Below are 17,980 nucleotides of genomic sequence, written 5' to 3'. Positions count from 1 at the left end.
ATGATCATTACACAGGTGCACCTTGGGTTGGTGACAATAAAAGGCCACTCTAAAACGTGCAGTTTTGTCACACAACACAATGCCACAGATGTCTCAGGTTTTGAGGGAGCGTGCAATTGGCATTCTGACTGCAGGAATGTCCACCAGAGCTGTTGCCAGATCATTTTATATAAATGTTGCTACCATAAGCCACCTCCAACGTCGTTTTAGAAAATTTGGTAGTACATCCAACCGGCCCCACAACCGCAGACCAGGTGTAACCTTGCCAGCCCAGGACCTCCACATCTGGCTTCTTCACCTGCGGGATCGTCTTAAGACCAGCCACCCGGACAGCTGATGAAACTGTGGGTTTACACAACCAAATAATTTCTGCACAAACGGTCAGAAAGCTCATCTGCGTGCTCGTCGTCCTCACCAGGGTCTTGACCTGACTACAGTTCAGCGTCATAACCGGCCTCAGTGGGCAAATGCTCACCTTCGATGGCCACTGGCATACTGGAGAAGTGTGCTCTTCACGGATGAATCCCGGTTTCAACTGTACTGGACAGATGGCAGACAGCGTGTATGGCATCGTGTGGGCGAGCGGTTTGCTGATGTTAACGTTGTGAATAGAGTGCCCCATGGTGGTGGTGGGGTTATGGTATGGGCAGGCATAAGCTACGGACAACGAACACAATTGCATTTTATCGATGGCAATTTAAATGCACAGAGATACCTTCATGAGATCCTGAGGCCCATTGTCATGCCATTCATCTACCTCAATCAATTCATGTTTCAGCATGATAATGCACGGCTCCATGTCGCAAGGATCTGTACACAATTCCAGGAAGCTGAAAATGTCCCATGGCCTGCATGCTCACCAGACATGTCACCCATTGAGCATGTTTGGGATGCTCTGGATCGACGTGTACAACAGCGTGTTCCATTTCACGCCAATATCCAGCAACTTCACACAGCCAGTGAAGAGGAGTGGGACAACATTCCACAGGCCACAATCAACAGCCTGATCAACTCTATGCGAAGGAGATGTGTCGTGCTACATGAGGCAAATGGTGGTTAAACCAGATACTGATTGATTTTCTGATCTACCTTTAAAAAATAAGTAATCTGTGACCAACAGATGCATATCTGTATTCCCAGTCGTGAAATCCATAGATTAGGGTCTAATTCATTTATTTAAATTGACTGATTTCCTTATATGAACTGTAACTCAGTAAAATTGGTACGATTACATTAAATGCAATAGAATTGGCTCTACAAGTTAATGTTCCGCTTGTTATATGTGCATATCTATAATGTGACTGACCATATCCATGACACTGTTTGTTTCAACTGGAGAAAGTGAACACTGTGTGTTTTGTAGGATGTGTTTACTTGGAGAGGCTGTTCCTAGGGTTCATGTGACCTGGGACTTGCTGCATGTGGAGACGGAACGATGTAGGCTAGATCCCCCCCCACCCACACATACCTTTCACATGCCACAGACAGACAGAACAACCCAGATTCTCCCCTCCCTGTGCTCACACATGCCAGACACTCTCCCCACAGTCTATCTGCTCAGATAGAGAGCTGGGCCGAGCCAGGCAGGCCTTTTCAGACAGCTGTTGTTTGCTAGCTGAGGCGTGACGGAGCAGTAAGCAGCTCCCAGCCAGTCTGGCCTGCCTGCCTGTCGCAGCGGTGGAAGAGGAGTAGGACGTTATTTTAGGCACTCAGACACCGTCACCTGTCGTAGGACTATTCTGGACACTGTTTCCCAGACAGCACACTTAGCCACACCAGTAACGCTGGCCACACCACAACAACACTGTCTGGAGTCCTTACCACAGAACAGGAGAACCAGCGATGTACACAAATGGACTCTGCAGTGTCTGACTTAGCAACTAAAGTGATCCTGTGGTCTTTTACAGAGCTCTCTGGGCCTGAGATGCGCCAGTACGACACCCAGGCTCTCTCAGAAGCCCTGATGGGATTCCTGCAGGACCTGCCCTCCCCCGTCATCCCAGAGTCTATCTATCCCAGCCTGAAGACTGCCCTGCAAGAGGAAGCAGGTAACAGCGCCTTTAGCACTCACATGCTTCTTCATGTATCTCATTAAGAACTGATGCAAGGGATTCCAGGAGCATATTCTACTTGGTGGCGAACAAAGCTAAGGAAAATAATTTAAAGGCCGTCATTGAAGCACACTATCAGGACTGTCGAAAGAATTGTGTATATTTTGGAATCGCTTAGAAATGCAAAGCAAAATATGTTAATTTGGCATCGGATAGAAAATAATGTTGCCTACTTACCATTGTGTCTCACACCCAAGGCACTAAGATTGTCAACTTGCTCGCGCTTATATCCCAGAGCTGTCCATCGAGGAGACAGGCAGGCGTTTGCTGAAGGCACTGGAGCCCCCGGCCTTGACCCTGCCGAGCCTGCTCACCCTGCAGTACCTGCTCAGACACCTGGGCCGAGTGGGCCAGAGCTCGGCTTACAACGGCCTGGATCCCCACACCCTCGCATTCCACTTCAGCCCTCTTCTGCTCACCGCTGGGTCAGTCTCACATTTAAACAAATACTGTACCTATGTTGGTCATGAAACTTTCATCCAAAATATTAGTTTTTACCTAAACTCAAATTTAGACTAATCTTAAAGGGGGGATAAAAACCTCCCATCTTCATAAGTGCCACTTTTATAAGGGCTATGTTATGCCAGTGAGAGAGGGAGAGAGACACACTGGCCAGCCTACAGACACAGAGAGGAAGAGAATGCATTAACAGTGCCAGCATCCTCTTGAGCACATGCTGTTGTTAGTCTACAGAGTGTCTGGCTGTAGGACTGGACCCCAGGTTGAGCCAGATAGAGATTGAAGCCATAACACCTGTCTGTTTTCCTGGAAGGACACTATTCTTTGTAGTCAGCAGAATATACGTCCCCTCAGCACCTCTCCAATGTCCCACGTGTTAGTAACTGAGGTGTTATTATGGCACCCATCCATCTGGTACTATTGTAAAATATGACCCCGCCTCCTTATCCCATTGAACCACTCTCTCTACCTTATTTACTTGTAATAGCAAAGCTTTCCACCGTACTCTGAATGACTGACGTATGAGTGTATTTATTTGTGTCCAGGTCAGAAGAAGGTCATCAGGTTTCTGCCCAGTTGCTGGAGAGACTGCTGGTGGCGAGGGCCTGGGAGCTGGACCAAATGTCACCAGGTAAACACACAAGCTCACAACAATGTAGCACTAAAAACCCGTCTTTGCCTCCTGGGTAAATTTTGAATGGAAGTCCCACTGTATTGTAACACCACCACCAATTGGTTCCTTTGACAGCCCTACCTCCCAAGCCTTCCAAAACCAAAGCCATGGCATCTTCTGTCATCAATGGAGATGGCAGCAAGATGGCTGACGCAGAGTGGTACTGGGGAGACATTTCCAGGTAAAATGGATAAATAATGGATATCCACACTTGGTTATTTACAGTTGAAACCAAGATCTTCTGTTTCAATAAGAAAATATTGTCACTTGTCTTACTCACCCATCTTTAATTACATAATCATGATATATATTTGTATATATTTTTCCAGAGAGGAGGTGAATGAGAAGATGAGAGACACACCGGATGGCACTTTCTTGGTCCGAGATGCCTCAAGCAAGGTGCAAGGAGAATACACATTGACTCTCAGGTAAGGGTATTAATAATGAAGTCTGTCTAAAAGTGACTATTTTGTCCCTCTTAAAATACACTCCAAGTTCGCGCTCGCCTAGTAACTCATTTCAAATGCAATGGCATTTTACCACTTTGGATAGGTTCCAGAGTCTTTCACAGAACCTCAGTAACGTTGCACAACGTCTCCGGACTCTTCTAGGAAAGGAGGAAACAACAAGCTGATCAAGATCTTCCACCAAGGAGGCAAGTACGGCTTCTCTGAGCCGCTGACCTTTGCTTCTGTGGTAGAGCTCATCCTGTATTATCACCACGAGTCGCTGGCCCAGTACAACCCCAAGCTGGACTCACGGCTACTGTACCCCATCTCCAAATATCAGCAGGTAGGCTCATTCTGTTATTATTATTATAGTGTTCTGTATCCTGTTCTGAAGGGCCTCAATATTGGTTTGGCTTCTGGGCCTTATCTCAATGGGACTACTTGGTTTTTAAATAGAGATGATATAAGAGAAAAGGAATGCAGCCTTCGAACCCGATGCTTTCTGGAAGGCCCTACATTTCTTATGGCACATGCGTTAAGGAAAATAACCCATGGCATTCCCAAAGAGCACTTAAGCTTGTCTGAAATGTTAGCAAACAATTCTGTTTAGGCGAGAACAGTTTGCTTGCTGCCCTTCTCTATTTGAAATACACTGAGCCCACATTGAATGTACTGTATCTCAACATTGTGCTGTGGTCAGTTAATGACTTGTGCTCTTTGTTATTTCCAGGACCAGGTGGTGAAAGAGGACAATGTGGAAGCAGTAGGAGAGCAACTGAAGGTGTACCACGAACAATGCCAGGAGAAGAGCTGGGAATATGATGTATTGTATGAAGAGTATACTCGCACCTCTCAGGTACATATGTTTTCACTGTCACATTTTGGTCTGGGCTCCATAGCACTTGAAATTAGCACAATCTCGTCTGTTTTCCATGTACTTCAGGAGTTACAGATGAAGCACACGGCCATCGAGGCCTTCAACGAGACCATCAAGATCTTCGAGGAGCAGTGCGAGACCCAAGAGAGCTACAGCAAGGAGTACATTGACCAGTTCCACAGGGAGGGCAACAGGAAAGAGATTGAGAGGTATCCACAGTACATTGCTTGCTCTAGGATTTTCCTGATTGACTATGAAGCCGGTAGTGATCATGATTATAAAGTGGGGGAACTCCCAATGTTGTCGCTCCATCTTCCAGAATCCAAAGTAATTCAGATAAGCTGAAGTCGCGGGTGACTGAGATCCATGACAACAAGAGGAAGCTAGAGCAGGATCTGAAGGAGCATGCGGCGGACAACCGAGAGATCGATAAGAAGATGAACAGCCTAAAACCGGACCTCATGCAGCTGAGGAAGATCCGAGACCAGTCTCTGGTGTAAGTTTTACCCTTCTACCACACACACTGCACAATGCGAAACGACAATATTTAGGAACATGGCAGTCTAACAGCTTGCTTGTGTTAACGTCCCAGGTGGCTCAATCAGAAGGGCACCAGACAGAAGAAGATTAACGAGTGGCTGGGGATCAAGAACGACGTGGAAGAGTGAGTGAAACCAATGTAGCCATTTGCCAGTTGCAATGTATTACCATGTATTATCATGTCTTATGATGTATCGTATCGACAATGGTTTCATCCCCATGTCTGTCGTTCTTCCCCTCCTCTACCTCCCAGCCTGTATTCTCTGGTGGATGAGGAGGAAGACCTGCCGCACCACGACGAGCGCACCTGGTACGTGGGCGACATCAAGCGCGGCCAGGCCGAGGAGCTGCTGAGGGGCAAGGGTGATGGCACTTTCCTGATTCGAGACAGCCAGTCCCAGAAGGGCTCCTATGCCTGCTCTGTAGTGTGAGTCCCATTAGCCTGATCTGGGGTCTGTAAAGCCTTGTTCACACTGGCGGTTTGAAGTGACTCAAATCAAATGTATTTGCATATTAGGGCAGGGAATTTCCAGGGACCTCGCGATATGATATTATCATGATACCTAGGTGCCGATACAATATGTATTGCGATTCTCACAATTCTATTTGTATTGCGATTCGATACTGTGATTTTATTGCGATTCGATGTTCCAAAATATTGCTGCTGCAGAGTGGCAAGAGAGAGCCATGAGAAAACGAGTTTTGATCAGTCATGGAAATAAAAGTGCTGAAAACATATTTAAAAAGAAGATGGAGAACAAGCTATGAAGGAAAAATACTGGCATTTTGGTGCAGGTACAGAACTAGCGCAAACATAAAATTGCGATATTGTCAAAACGATACGATACGATATATCGTCAAAAATTATATCCGATATGTTAACTGTATCGAGTTTTTTCCGCCATCAGTATTGCATATCCGATTCTAATCTGTTTTTTTCCTGCAGTCTGAACAGCCAAAAATCACATGGAATATGATATTTCAAACCACATTTCAAACCACCTTTGTAGGTGGCATGGGAGGCATTGTTGTCACCTTAGCTTGCTACATAACTTCTGAGTGATAGGAAGCACGAGCACCACCACCAATCAGCCTACACCACCGCGCACACACCCCTCATTACTATGACAACTAGCGTAGCCATGTCAGCAAATGACTGCTGTCTGAACACACACAAATCCAGTTTGGTCATTTGTAACTTGCTGTTTGACAGTCAGTATTCCGAAACAGATTTGAAAAACAAAACTGATTTGAGCGTTAAGGCCTGCCGTGTGAACAAGGCTTTAGACAACACAGAATGATTTGGGGTGGAATATGGCTAGACAGTTTAGCCAGGTTTATCAGATGTTTTTCGGCCTCACCTGCCGAGATGCCCGAAAATCTCAAATGCATAGGAAATGTAGGGACCGTCTAAAAACATGGTTGGCCAATCTTATCTGCAAAGGGCCGTTATGGGTGCAGACTTTTGTTCCAGTAAGTAGTAACACAACTGATTCAGCTCGTCCAAACCTATGGGATTGAGGAACATTTAGGATTGAGGCATAAAGAATGTCGGTATTTATTTATTTTGATCCAAAGCCATGAATGAGTGAGTCACTCAGCTTTATGCTGACAAATATAGCTTTATGCTGCAAAATAGCCTACAAAATATGCCTAGCCTAAACTAATAAATTAAATTGCCTTAATAAACTAGTACAGTTCATAAATAAAACAAATAAATTAAATAGCTCAGGTCTTGAAAATATGGTTCAGAAACTCACTTTATATAGAGGGGCTCTCACTCTTTCCACACTGTGGTAAATAAAGTTTTTTTTTTTTTTTTTTCAGGGAGAGAAACCAAAAGCATAACCAGCGTTCTAACTCCCCCTTGCGATAGCAATGACGGAATGAGGCAATTTACCATAATCTGCCACCATCTACCACAAACGTGTCACGGCATAAGCTCTACACTTTTAATTGAGGAACCACTGTAGCAGGATCTTCAACATTTATGGTGTGTAGATCTTGATAGTAGTTCACTTTTGAGGTCTGAGGAAAACATTTGACAAACTGTGATTTTGGGGGTGAAATATCACCTCTACTGCTGGGTTTCGGCTAACCAAAGGTTCTGTTCTTGACTTCACATGTCTATACATGCAGTGTGGACGGGGACATCAAGCACTGTGTTATATTCAAGACCTCCACGGGCTATGGCTTCGCCGAGCCCTACAACCTGTACAGCTCACTGAGAGAGCTGGTGCTCCACCATAGACACACCTCCCTGGTCCAGCACAATGATTCGCTGAATGTAACTCTGGCATGTCCTGTCCTAACCCAGCAGCAACCCAGATGAGATGCAAGGTAACCCGGACAGGGCCTGGCACAGGGTGGAAAGGAAACACACAGAACTCATAGACCACTAACACTCATTATTCCCAACAAGAAAACAAAAAAGCAAAGCTCTTTCTGAGCGTTGGGTTTGAAAGGAGGGGAAGCAGCAGATATAATGGCGGAGTGGGTTTTGACATGGAAGAGCCCATTTACATGTTATATTTTTGTTAAATCTCTACAACACTACATAGTATTTGGAGAAACATATATACATCTCTCAAAGTAATTGCTGTAGATACTTTTGAAATCTGCCATTTTTCTTTATTTTTCTGTTGTTACTTTTTTTCTAGTTAAAGAGGGGCTTTTTGCAAGAGGGTTTGATATTCAAGACATAGAGAACAAAAATACTTAACAGGCCTTTTCTGTTTAGGTTAAGCCTTACACACATTGTCCACTGTGGTAAAAGGCTTAAAGAGATTCTCCATTACTCCATTGTTTTTAGCCAGTAGTTCTAAAAGTAGCGCTCACGAGCCAAAATTGCGTACTACGTCACATATGTGCACCATGTCATTGCTCTCTGTCTCGCTCTGCTGTGGGTGCAACGTGCATCTTTCTAGCTGTCACTGATATGGCGAGGAGCTGAAGCTCATTGGTTGAACTCGAATTACTAGGCGGCTGGCACAGGTGGGGGATAATGTAGTGAAAATGGCGCAGCACAGCTTCCAGAAACACAGTTGCTTTCAAACTAGGGATTTTGTGGCTAATTGAGGTAAAACACTAATTATGCTCATAGATGATGTATGTGTGAACTACACATTGACACACACATGCAGCCAAAGCACGAGGTTTAAAAAATACTTAGTAGTCGCCAAAGTCCTGGAGCATGTCTTTAACTGTCGGGTGTTTTATTCCTTTACTTCAAGTTCATATTAATACAAATAAATAATACACAGCACTGTGGGACATACAGCATTCTATCTGCTCTCTGTGTAACCTTTCATGCTATGTGCCCTTTCACATACAGTAGAGCATGGTGGAACACTTGGTGGTGAAAGTGCCTTCTGTTCTAATCCTCTGTCTTCCATTATTTCTCTGTAAATCAGATTCAGTGTGGATGCCTTGCCCAAATCAGATGCCAAGTGTTTTGTACAGCACTGTGTGTGAAACTGGAAATCCGAAATGGACCTCACTATTGATTGCCTTAGAGCAGGGATGGACAACTCCCTCAAGAGTTATGCCTGGCACTACTGCTACTGACTGCTCAGAGTGCACACATCTGGTTTCCCAGGTCTCAATCAGTTGCTGATTTAAAGGAAAGACACCATGAAGACCAAAGTTGCCCACCCCTGCATTAGTGTGTGTATGATGGTGGTGTTGGAATTGTCCATGTTGAAAATGGATTTACGTTCACATTTTCTACTTGAGTCGATCATTGGTAAATCTTGTGGGGGTTTAGTTGCTTGAGAAACTTGATTTAAGAAACATTGTCTTTTCACTTCATTTTGACATTGGGTTATGTATGCTATATGCACTGAGGTATTTGTCAGTCTGGGTATAAGTAGCCTAATTCAATAATTCAAAATGCATTTTCCTTCATTGGACCTTACCTGCCACACTTTATGAATGCACTTATTTCCCAGGACACAAGCTTCACAAGTTGTACTGTAATGCTAACATATGCACAAGATATTCTTGTTAGACTTAAAACAAACTACTTTGACAAACTGATTAGTACTATGCAGCGAGTTAGTAGACAACTTGATGACGGCTCATTATCGAAATTGATAACCATTACATTTGTCATGTATGAATCAGACATTTTTACAGTACTTGTAGTATCTGAGTAAAGACTAGAGGAGGTAGAAATCAAATGTCAGGGACATAGAAGGTCATAAATCATTAGCTTTTGCACACAATAATCTCACTTGATTTAGAGATCTTGTATAGTATTATTATCATGTTCTTAACCTTTAGCAGAAGCTGGGGTGGAGGGGTTTTTGGTGCTAGAGGTGGACGATTTGTGATATATTATGATGCCATTGCATTGGTGCATTTTATTGCTCACTATAAGGAGTGATTAGATTACCCAGCATGTTGGGATTGGTGAAAAGCTACGTTTTATAACTGTCAACATTGTTTGTTTTGTTAGTTATGTTAATCTAGTAAACCCGTTTCTTATGTTTGTATGGTAGTTAAGAGAAAAGGTATCCTTGGAGAGAGATGACACTTTAATAGTCTGTGGACTATTTACTGAACATAGCTTTCAGCTAGAGTCCTGCTCAGTTAGGCTGCCTTTCAGTTCAAAGGATCTTGGAAAACTGTGACAATCAGTTTTTTGGCATGTGAGAGAGTACCGTATGTAAAAAGAGAAAGCAATCAATAAAGGTTTATCAGTTTTATTTTGAAATTTCACTTGCAGTGTAAGACTATGCTTGTCCTCCACCAACATGACCAAAACCAGGTGTACACAAAAAAAATATGTATGCACGCATGACTGTAAGTCGCTTTGGATAAAAGCGTCTGCTAAATGGCATATTATTATTATTATATTTTAGACTGTCTTTCACAGTGCGCCAGGCTCAGATGAATTTATATCTTTCCCCTCAGCTTTTCTGTGGGTTTGGGCCTAAATTGGAGATTATGACAAAAGCTATGCTTGATTCCTGTCTCACAGACTGTTATGACGGTGCAACATAAAACAGCAAACGCTTCCTCAGCTTGTGAGAGAAAGTGTGTGTGGGTAAACATTTTAGGCTTGAGTAGGGATGTTGCCTTGCCAATGTTTAAATCTGCTACTGTAAATGCACTACAAAGACATGAATGGGGAGCTCATGTTTCAGGAGTTCTATTACAATTGGACTTGAACATGCTCATTTATTTACAATAACCGGCTATGATAGGTCAGAAACACTCCTCATAGTGGACATCTCACTGTAAGACAAGGATTGCATCATTAAAGTTTTTAAGGGTCTGTTTGAAATGGGTTTTTATGAAAGGCCGTTAAACCTGTCTGTGTTTCAGTGTTTTGTTACTTGTTCATCATAACCTGAACAGATTTAATTGAATAAGCTAATGTGAATTTTTTGGATCTACATTTATATTTAATTTACAATCTCTAAATAACCAAATCGATTAAAAAGACTGTTAGAAAACAAAATCTGTCTGCTCAAAAGCTTATCTAGAATGAAACTCTGTCGTAGTGTTTGTTGTGTCTTGACTTTCAATAGTTTTTAAGACTGCTTGGTTTTTAACTTTTGTATTTGTGAAACCGTAATTTATACAACCTTGACATAGGTTGGAGTTAAGTATTTTGAAACATGGAAACCCCCCCAAAACATTGCAAAGTGCACTTTCAAATTGACAGTAAGCAATTAGTCCAACTCTGTAAAATTGTTATTGCATTACTTTCTGGCTGCACATAAACAATGTTATATTTTCATGTTGTATTTGTTTGACTGGTAGTTTTATATAGCACTAAATAAAAAATAATTGTTTTATTAAAAAGAGTAAAGTTGTCAAAATACCTTTTTGTTGACGTTTTTCCAACAGTTTTCTGAGAAAAGTAACCCCTTGCTCAGAAGGCAATTGAGTGTAAACGTTGGGAGAATTGTGACATCTACTGTCAAAACATGGTCATACAGTCTATGACGTTCCTCACTGTTGTCTTGGCAACTTTCTGTGTAGTTAATCACTACGGATGATGGACTGCTTTATTTAGGTATTGCTTTGATGTTGTGACTGTATATATGTTATTAATTATCTATTAGATGTGAATTCAGTCAATTAATCAATCAATTAAGAAGGCTTCTACTCTGGCCTAAGTTTAAGTTTGTTCTTATACCTGTTTTGCCAACCAATTTGTCCTTATGTAAAGAAAAGTGGTTGAAGAGACGATATGGTTCTTGTAATTGTTGTGGGATGTCCAATGAGAGAGTTTGGCTTCCCAGGTGGTCACAAGAATCCAGCTCATTATCACAGCTGAGGATGATTGTAATCATTAGTGGGAGGAGCTCCAACCCACTGGCTTTTCAAATTGGTCACGGTGTTGTCCGAGATAAGTGTCAAGGAAGGCTTGAGTACCTGTAAGCAACATGAAGTTTGCATCTGTATTTGTCCTTTTCTTCTGCTCTACTTTCAAGAAATCCCAAGGAAAGTCGAAGCCCAAACCGGCCTGTGAATACCCCCCGTTGCAGTGGTGTAGGAGTTTGGAAATTGCAATACAATGTAGGGTACGTTTGGATCATCAACATTGAATAACTGCGCTGAGACATTATAATGACAATTGCTGGGCTCTGTTTTGGTTTCTTTTATCAAATCTATTTTCATGTTTTTTTATTCTGCCCTGTAGTAGTTTTTAATCTGTCGCATGCAAGCTATTGCAGGAGTTGTTCAGTTGAATTATTAAATTACTTGTCATTTTCTACAAATCAAATGTCCTATTTGTGTAATATCACCAAACATTAAGACATTCTCCTGCTATTTCCATGTTATAGGGCAATATGTAAATGTGAGTATATTCCCAAACATTGTTCTACAGGATTGTGGGTTCAGTCTAAATTGATGTTCAAAGAGTTCCTTGTCCATGATTGAATGAGTCATGCTTTTGAAATTGTGCACCAGAGGTCCTACATTTCGTGAGGGCATGTGACTGAAGCCAAACCTTGATGAGAATGTGACGCCGACAAGCTGTTTAGTTTCGGTTCAAGTTAAGACCTTAAATTTGTCTTGATGAATTAAAGCCCTCCATTTTACTATGATTTCTAAACATTCAAACTGTAACTGGGGGCTGCAAGTGGTGTGGTTCCCACAATATCCATGTACTCCGATGAATTCCAGGCAAGTAATTATTTGTCTAATTGAAACAAAGTAAGCCTGCGCGCTTTCTCTGAACATGTATCCTGTCTAGGTTCAGAAGCAGTGTCTAGAGCTCAATGCTACCAGGCCCAACTTGCCGGTACCCCGAGTGGAGGTGACCCTGTACTATGAGAGCCTGTGTCCAGACTGCAGGGCCTTCCTCACCCAGCAGCTCTTCCCCACCTGGGCCATGCTCCACGACATCATGGACGTCAAACTGGTGCCCTACGGCAATGCACAGGTAGGCCTCTTCTCGAAGTGAGGAGCACTGGGTCATGTTCAGTAGGGCACATTGTAAAAGTAGAGAAGTTCAGGTTGTACCTCAGTACAGACATTTTAATAGATCCATTCTCACTTCCAGACTATTGAATAAGAACATTAGAGAAATCAACAGTAATTACATAAGTAAATATTGTGTTGTGTTAATGCTGCAGCCTTTTTCCTGGTGTTCTTTCACAGGAGCTTCCCTCAGGGAATTCTCCGTTCACCTGTCAACATGGAGAACCAGAGTGTCATGGTAACATGATTGAGGTGCGCCTGCCAATAAAATGGCAAATGTCGGAACTGCTTGTAACATGAAATATCGTTGATTCATGAGTTCATACCTTCCGCTTAGGCATGTGTTCTACATTCAGTGGGTCTGTACTCAGCATTCCCGGTCATTTACTGCATGGAATCTGCAGCTAATGTTCTTGATGCTGCCCAACCTGTGAGTATTGTACTGGTTTTAACCTGTCTTTGCTGTTGCTATTCTCTTCATTCAAAATGCATTTGTGCACCTATGTTTACATCAAGGGCTCTGGTTGTATTGGTTCTAACAAGCATTCTGTTCTCCTCTAGTGCTTACAGCTGCACGTCCCTTCCATGATGTGGGACAGTGTCACATCCTGTGTGAAGGGAGAGCTTGGCTTCAAACTGATGCATGAGAACGCCCTGAAGACCAAAGCTCTCAGTCCGGCCAAAACACACGTCCCCTGGGTGACTATTAATGGGGTAAGAAGACCCTGCCGGGACTGAAACTAGGTGCACAATGTGGCTATAGTACAGCCAGTGGTGAGCATTTACTGATTATCCACAATGGGGGTAATGCTTTTTGAAAGGATACCCTGCTACTTAAAACACTTCAGTGTATAGTAGGTCATGCAATCAAACACTATGTGCCAGTGTCAAAATCCTCTACATGACATTCCAATTCCTCCTCCTTTGCAGGAATACACAGATGACTTTCAGGACAAAGCAATGTCATCGCTTTTCAACTTGGTCTGCAGAATGTACAAGGTGAGTTGAAGGGGACTGGTCCTTGTTTGAGGTTCAATATTAATTACATTTAAATTCTTAAACTGTGATCAACATGTACTTGGTCATGGGCTGAGCTAAAATGTAATCATCACCCATATTTGTCCACAGGGAGGCAAACCCCCTGCCTGTACTGGCGCGCAGAAGAAACTAGACAGGCGTTTGTTCTGAAACCAACAGTCATTCTGCATGCCATTCATGTTTTTGAAATATATTTTATGATATATGTACCAGTTTCCCCTCATGATCTGTGATGAACTTGCATGGTCTTTCAAAAACATCAGTTGCTAATTTGTTGCTGAACTGTATTTCATGAATTGTAAGACTATATTTTGTCAGTGTGATTCTACGATGTGTTAAATAACTCCCTATGTATTGATAATTAAACCTAATGCTAACCAGTTGAGGATCATTGTTTTGTATGAACAGTTTGTAAATATCTTTCAAGCCTTACGTGGCATCTTTCATCCACAAAGCGTAAACCTCAAGCTACCAACATATTTGACATGCATCGATTAACAACTGGGGTCATTTTGACCCCAAGAAGAAGCTATTGGGAAAAAGCAACAATCATGGAAGAACATCATCATTAGACATGTTACCTGGGGAAAAACTTTGACTTATTTTAGTACAGTTGCATATTCTGGAGAACGATGTTCCTTTGTGTAGCTTTTTTCAAAAGTACAGTTAACTGCTAACATAAAGGAAATGGCAACAGTGTCTAAATATGGCATTGGGCCGCCAGAACAGCTTCAATATGCCATGGCATAGATTCCACAAGTGTCTTGAACTCTTGGAGGGATGCGACACCATTCTTCCACAAGAACTGGAAAATGTTATCTCGGTGCTGCTCCAGAATCTCCAATAAGTGTTCAATTGCGTTGATCAGATGACTGACACGCACCCTTTAAACCCCCTATGGTCCTTTTGAGATCCCTCTTTCAAAGTCATTGTAATCTCTTTTTCTAGCCATGGTAACCAAAATAATGGGCAACAGGGCAATTTTTGACCCTAAGCGTCATGGAATGTTTTAATTGCTTAATTAACTCAGGAACCATACCTATGTGGAAGCACCTGCTTTCAATATACACAAATATAAACGCAACATGTAAATTGTTGGGCCAATGTTTCATGAGATGAAATAAAAGATCCCAGAAATGTTCCATATGCATAAAAACCTCTCATTCTTTTCATTTCTCCTTTGCCAAGATAATCCAACTACCTGACAGGTGTGGCATATTAAACAGCATGATCATTACACAGGTGGACCTTGTGCTGGGGACAAAAAAAGGCCACTCTAAAATGTGCAGTTTTGTCACAAAACACAATGCCACAGATGTCTCAAGTTTTGAGGAAGCATGCAATTGGCATGCTGACTGCACGAATGTCTACCAGAGCTGTTACCAGAGAATTTAATGTTAATTTCTCTACCATAAACCGCTTCCAAATTTGGCAGTACATCCAACCGGCCTCACAACTGCTGACCACCACATCTGTCTTCTTCACCTGCGGAATCGTGTGAGACCAGCCCCCCAGACAGCTAATAAAGTATTTCTGTCAAATAAAGCCCTTTTGTGGGGAATAACTCGTTCTGATTGGCTGGGCCTTGCTCCCCAGTGGGTGGGCCTATGCCTTTCCAGGCCCACCTATGGCTGCGCCCCTGCCCAGTCATGTGAAATCCATTGATTAGGGCCTAATGAATTTGTTTCAATTGACTGATTTCCTTATTTGAAATCTAACTCAGTAAAATCGTTAATTGTTTCGTTTATATTTTTGTTCAGTATAAGTGTTTCTAAAATCTCCTATGGGAAAAATGAATGGTGGAAGAACAATTGGAAACATTTCCTTGTTTGACTGCTAGGTTTTATGGGTATTATGACTCATACTGTTGTACTCTATAGCAGGGTTTCCTACACAGCTGATTCAATAAAATCAAAGCTTGATGATGAGTTGGTTATTTGAAACAGCTGTTTAGTGCTTGGGAAAACACCAAAACGTGCCCCATGATAGAGTTTGGGAAACCCTTCTCTATAGAGCCCTAAATCTAGGCCCAACCAAGATTTTCTATTATATTCACAAGATAGTCGAGTGACGGCTCTGACAATGTTAATGTATGTCCTCAAAGATGGAAGGCAGGCAGGAGGAGGCGAAATCAGGTGGGACCGTTCTAGCCAATGAGAGAGCAGGCACAACTCAGAGATAAAGTAGTTTTTTCAAAGTTGACGAAATGCCATGCGCGTCCACTTATATCAGTGCATTCGTAACAACCTAACCATTCCGAATCGTCTTTTCGATCAAAAAAGCCTCACGTAGCAAATTAGCAATTACATTTTTTGTAAACCAAATTCAACACTATCGTTGACCTCCATGCACAAATTCTTCACTTCGTGGTCTTATTTTCGTGGACAGATTTTAGGCAGAGTAAACCCTCTCGCTTCGCCTCTTCCTCTCCGTTTTTACTAATGCGACTTGGTGCATCTAATGGCAACGTCTGCGCTAGCTATAACGCCGAGAGACGCTTTTGGATTTGACAGCTCTGACATGGCTTAATTAAAAACAATGATCTGCTATGCAGTTGTTGGTTATCGCGGGTTAACGCTGAGCCGACACATGCAACGTTTATCGAGAATGATCTCTGCACACGCAGGAAAAGCTGCATTGCCTATAATAACCCGCGATCAAATTGACATGTAATATATTAACATGTAGAGTCATGCATGAATCAGAGATTAGGCTGTATTCAATCCAACACAGATTAATGATTTGCATAGAGACAGATTTAAGAATATGCACTAAAATGATAAATTTTTTATGGATACAGGTTTCCATATAATTTATTGGCATTTTCACTTTGAACAACTTGAACTCCAGAAACTTTGGCCTTTAAAAATGATAAACAAAATTAAGCAAATTCTCTAAACAAATATTGGAGCGGTAGATGTATACATTTTGAAAGGTATACTTGATTTTTTAGGCTCCAGAAAAATGTATTGAAAGCTAGAATCCTTAATTGAAACCACAAAGCGGTCACCCCTCTGTTTTGGTTAAAAACAAACTGAGGAATGGGCCTGGAGAAATTTACCCACTCTCTAATTCATAGACAGAGCTATGGATGCAAGGACAGACCAGCCATGATATCAAAATTATAGTTTGAACCATGTTTTGAGGCTATACAGTGTTTGTTTACATTTACATTGTTTACAAACAGAGTGAAACAAGCTAATATTTGGGTTCTGATGGGTATATATAATTAATTAGTAAGTCCAAAAATGTATGTCACAACTACGGATTCTATCGTTAAGATCTCTTTTTACAGTACTTACATTTTGACAGACACAAATATACTTCGAATAAATATCCGACATGGAACAACATTGAGGATGAAAAGACCTACATAGAACAAAAGTACAACAGTAATGGTATACTATTGTGTGTCACTGTTTCAGAGCAAAGCGATAAAGGGACCAGGGGAACAAATAGTCACCATTATAACTTCTCACAGTCAACACTGAATGGCACTGATTTATGTACGTTTTACCCTCAATACAGTTCAGCTACTCCCCATCACAATTTAAGGCTCTGTTATTTCAGCTGTTTGCTTATTCATGACCAAACAGCTTAGTGAATGGAATACTGTCAATATACAGTATACATGTATGTATGAATACTAATGTACTCTTCTCCTGCCTTACCAGGAAAAGAGTAAGAGGGAAATACTTTTTAGTGTTAGTTCCCAGGCAAGTTTATCATGCTGGAGCTGTTGTTGAACTTTGTTGGAAGTGCTGTTATTTTCAAAAATTGAATGTAGCATTTAAGTCAAAGCATTACATCCGTATTAAGGTGCGACATTTCCCTTTAAAGAATTAGCATAATTCTAACATTATAACTGATAATTGATAAAACAACACTTTTTAAAGTAAAGTTAACATGAATACAATCAACAGTTCAGAGAGAACATTGTGTTCAACATTTCATAACGACTTAGGCTGGCAGATGCTTTTGTCCAAATTCCAAACACTTGTGGCACAATTTTCCCTATAAACTGGTTTCCCTCAAGAACAAATTAAAGAAGACATTAGGGGCTTATTCAGGCGAATGGGAAGTTATCAAATGTCAGTACAGAATGTATTGTGTAAACCGGATATGATTTTCTGTTGTGTATTACAGGGAATCATATCAACTCTGTTCATTACATTTCTATCTGCAACTTTCAAAGCATCGCACCCTACTGAAAAAAAACGTATTAATTTACTCTATGGCCCTGTCCAGAAACAACCCATAGCCCCTAACCCCTTGACACTTGTGGAGATCTGACAGGATTTTATAGTTTTAAGCTACAGTACATGACAATGTAACCATCTCACCCTCTGATAGGTTAGGTGGAATTTTTACCATTTTGACTACACCTATC

The 17,980-nt window shown here is 41.7% G+C and overlaps 2 protein-coding genes across 5 annotated transcripts; both read left to right on the top strand.

Annotated features, from left to right (window-relative positions):
* Positions 1 to 1,759: 1,759 nt before the first annotated feature.
* Positions 1,760 to 10,905, top strand: LOC121533661 (phosphatidylinositol 3-kinase regulatory subunit gamma-like). Of its 3 annotated transcripts, none has more exons than XR_005994485.2 (13): positions 1,760 to 2,048; positions 2,347 to 2,536; positions 3,116 to 3,201; positions 3,319 to 3,424; positions 3,573 to 3,671; positions 3,855 to 4,035; positions 4,423 to 4,548; positions 4,636 to 4,778; positions 4,889 to 5,065; positions 5,162 to 5,233; positions 5,363 to 5,536; positions 6,937 to 7,102; positions 7,249 to 7,336. XR_005994485.2 is itself a non-coding variant. In XM_041839790.1 (13 exons), exons 1-12 carry the CDS (start codon positions 1,853 to 1,855, stop codon positions 7,439 to 7,441), a joined length of 1,743 nt encoding a protein of 580 aa, XP_041695724.1. In that variant the 5' UTR covers positions 1,760 to 1,852; the 3' UTR covers positions 7,442 to 7,449; positions 8,523 to 10,905. The 3 variants fall into 3 exon arrangements, 2 of the variants coding, with proteins under 2 accessions (XP_041695724.1, XP_041695723.1); XM_041839790.1 differs by lacking the exon at positions 6,937 to 7,102 and adding an exon at positions 8,523 to 10,905 and having other exon boundaries at positions 7,249 to 7,449; XM_041839789.1 differs by lacking the exon at positions 6,937 to 7,102 and having other exon boundaries at positions 7,249 to 10,905.
* Positions 10,906 to 11,414: 509 nt separating this feature from the next.
* Positions 11,415 to 13,970, top strand: LOC121532746 (gamma-interferon-inducible lysosomal thiol reductase-like). 2 transcript variants are annotated; one of them, XM_041838538.1, is made up of 7 exons: positions 11,417 to 11,648; positions 12,326 to 12,514; positions 12,733 to 12,804; positions 12,890 to 12,982; positions 13,114 to 13,266; positions 13,483 to 13,551; positions 13,681 to 13,970. In XM_041838538.1, the coding sequence occupies exons 1-7, from the start codon at positions 11,511 to 11,513 to the stop codon at positions 13,738 to 13,740; spliced, it is 774 nt and encodes a 257-aa protein (XP_041694472.1). In that variant the 5' UTR covers positions 11,417 to 11,510; the 3' UTR covers positions 13,741 to 13,970. The 2 variants fall into 2 exon arrangements, with proteins under 2 accessions (XP_041694473.1, XP_041694472.1); XM_041838539.1 differs by lacking the exon at positions 13,681 to 13,970 and having other exon boundaries at positions 11,415 to 11,648; positions 13,114 to 13,326.
* Positions 13,971 to 17,980: the final 4,010 nt, after the last annotated feature.

Source organism: Coregonus clupeaformis, chromosome 20 (assembly GCF_020615455.1).
Source record: "Coregonus clupeaformis isolate EN_2021a chromosome 20, ASM2061545v1, whole genome shotgun sequence".
Taxonomy (NCBI): domain Eukaryota; kingdom Metazoa; phylum Chordata; class Actinopteri; order Salmoniformes; family Salmonidae; genus Coregonus; species Coregonus clupeaformis.
The sequence above is the reverse complement of the archived record's forward strand: the minus strand, read 5'-3'. Positions and strand labels throughout refer to the sequence as shown.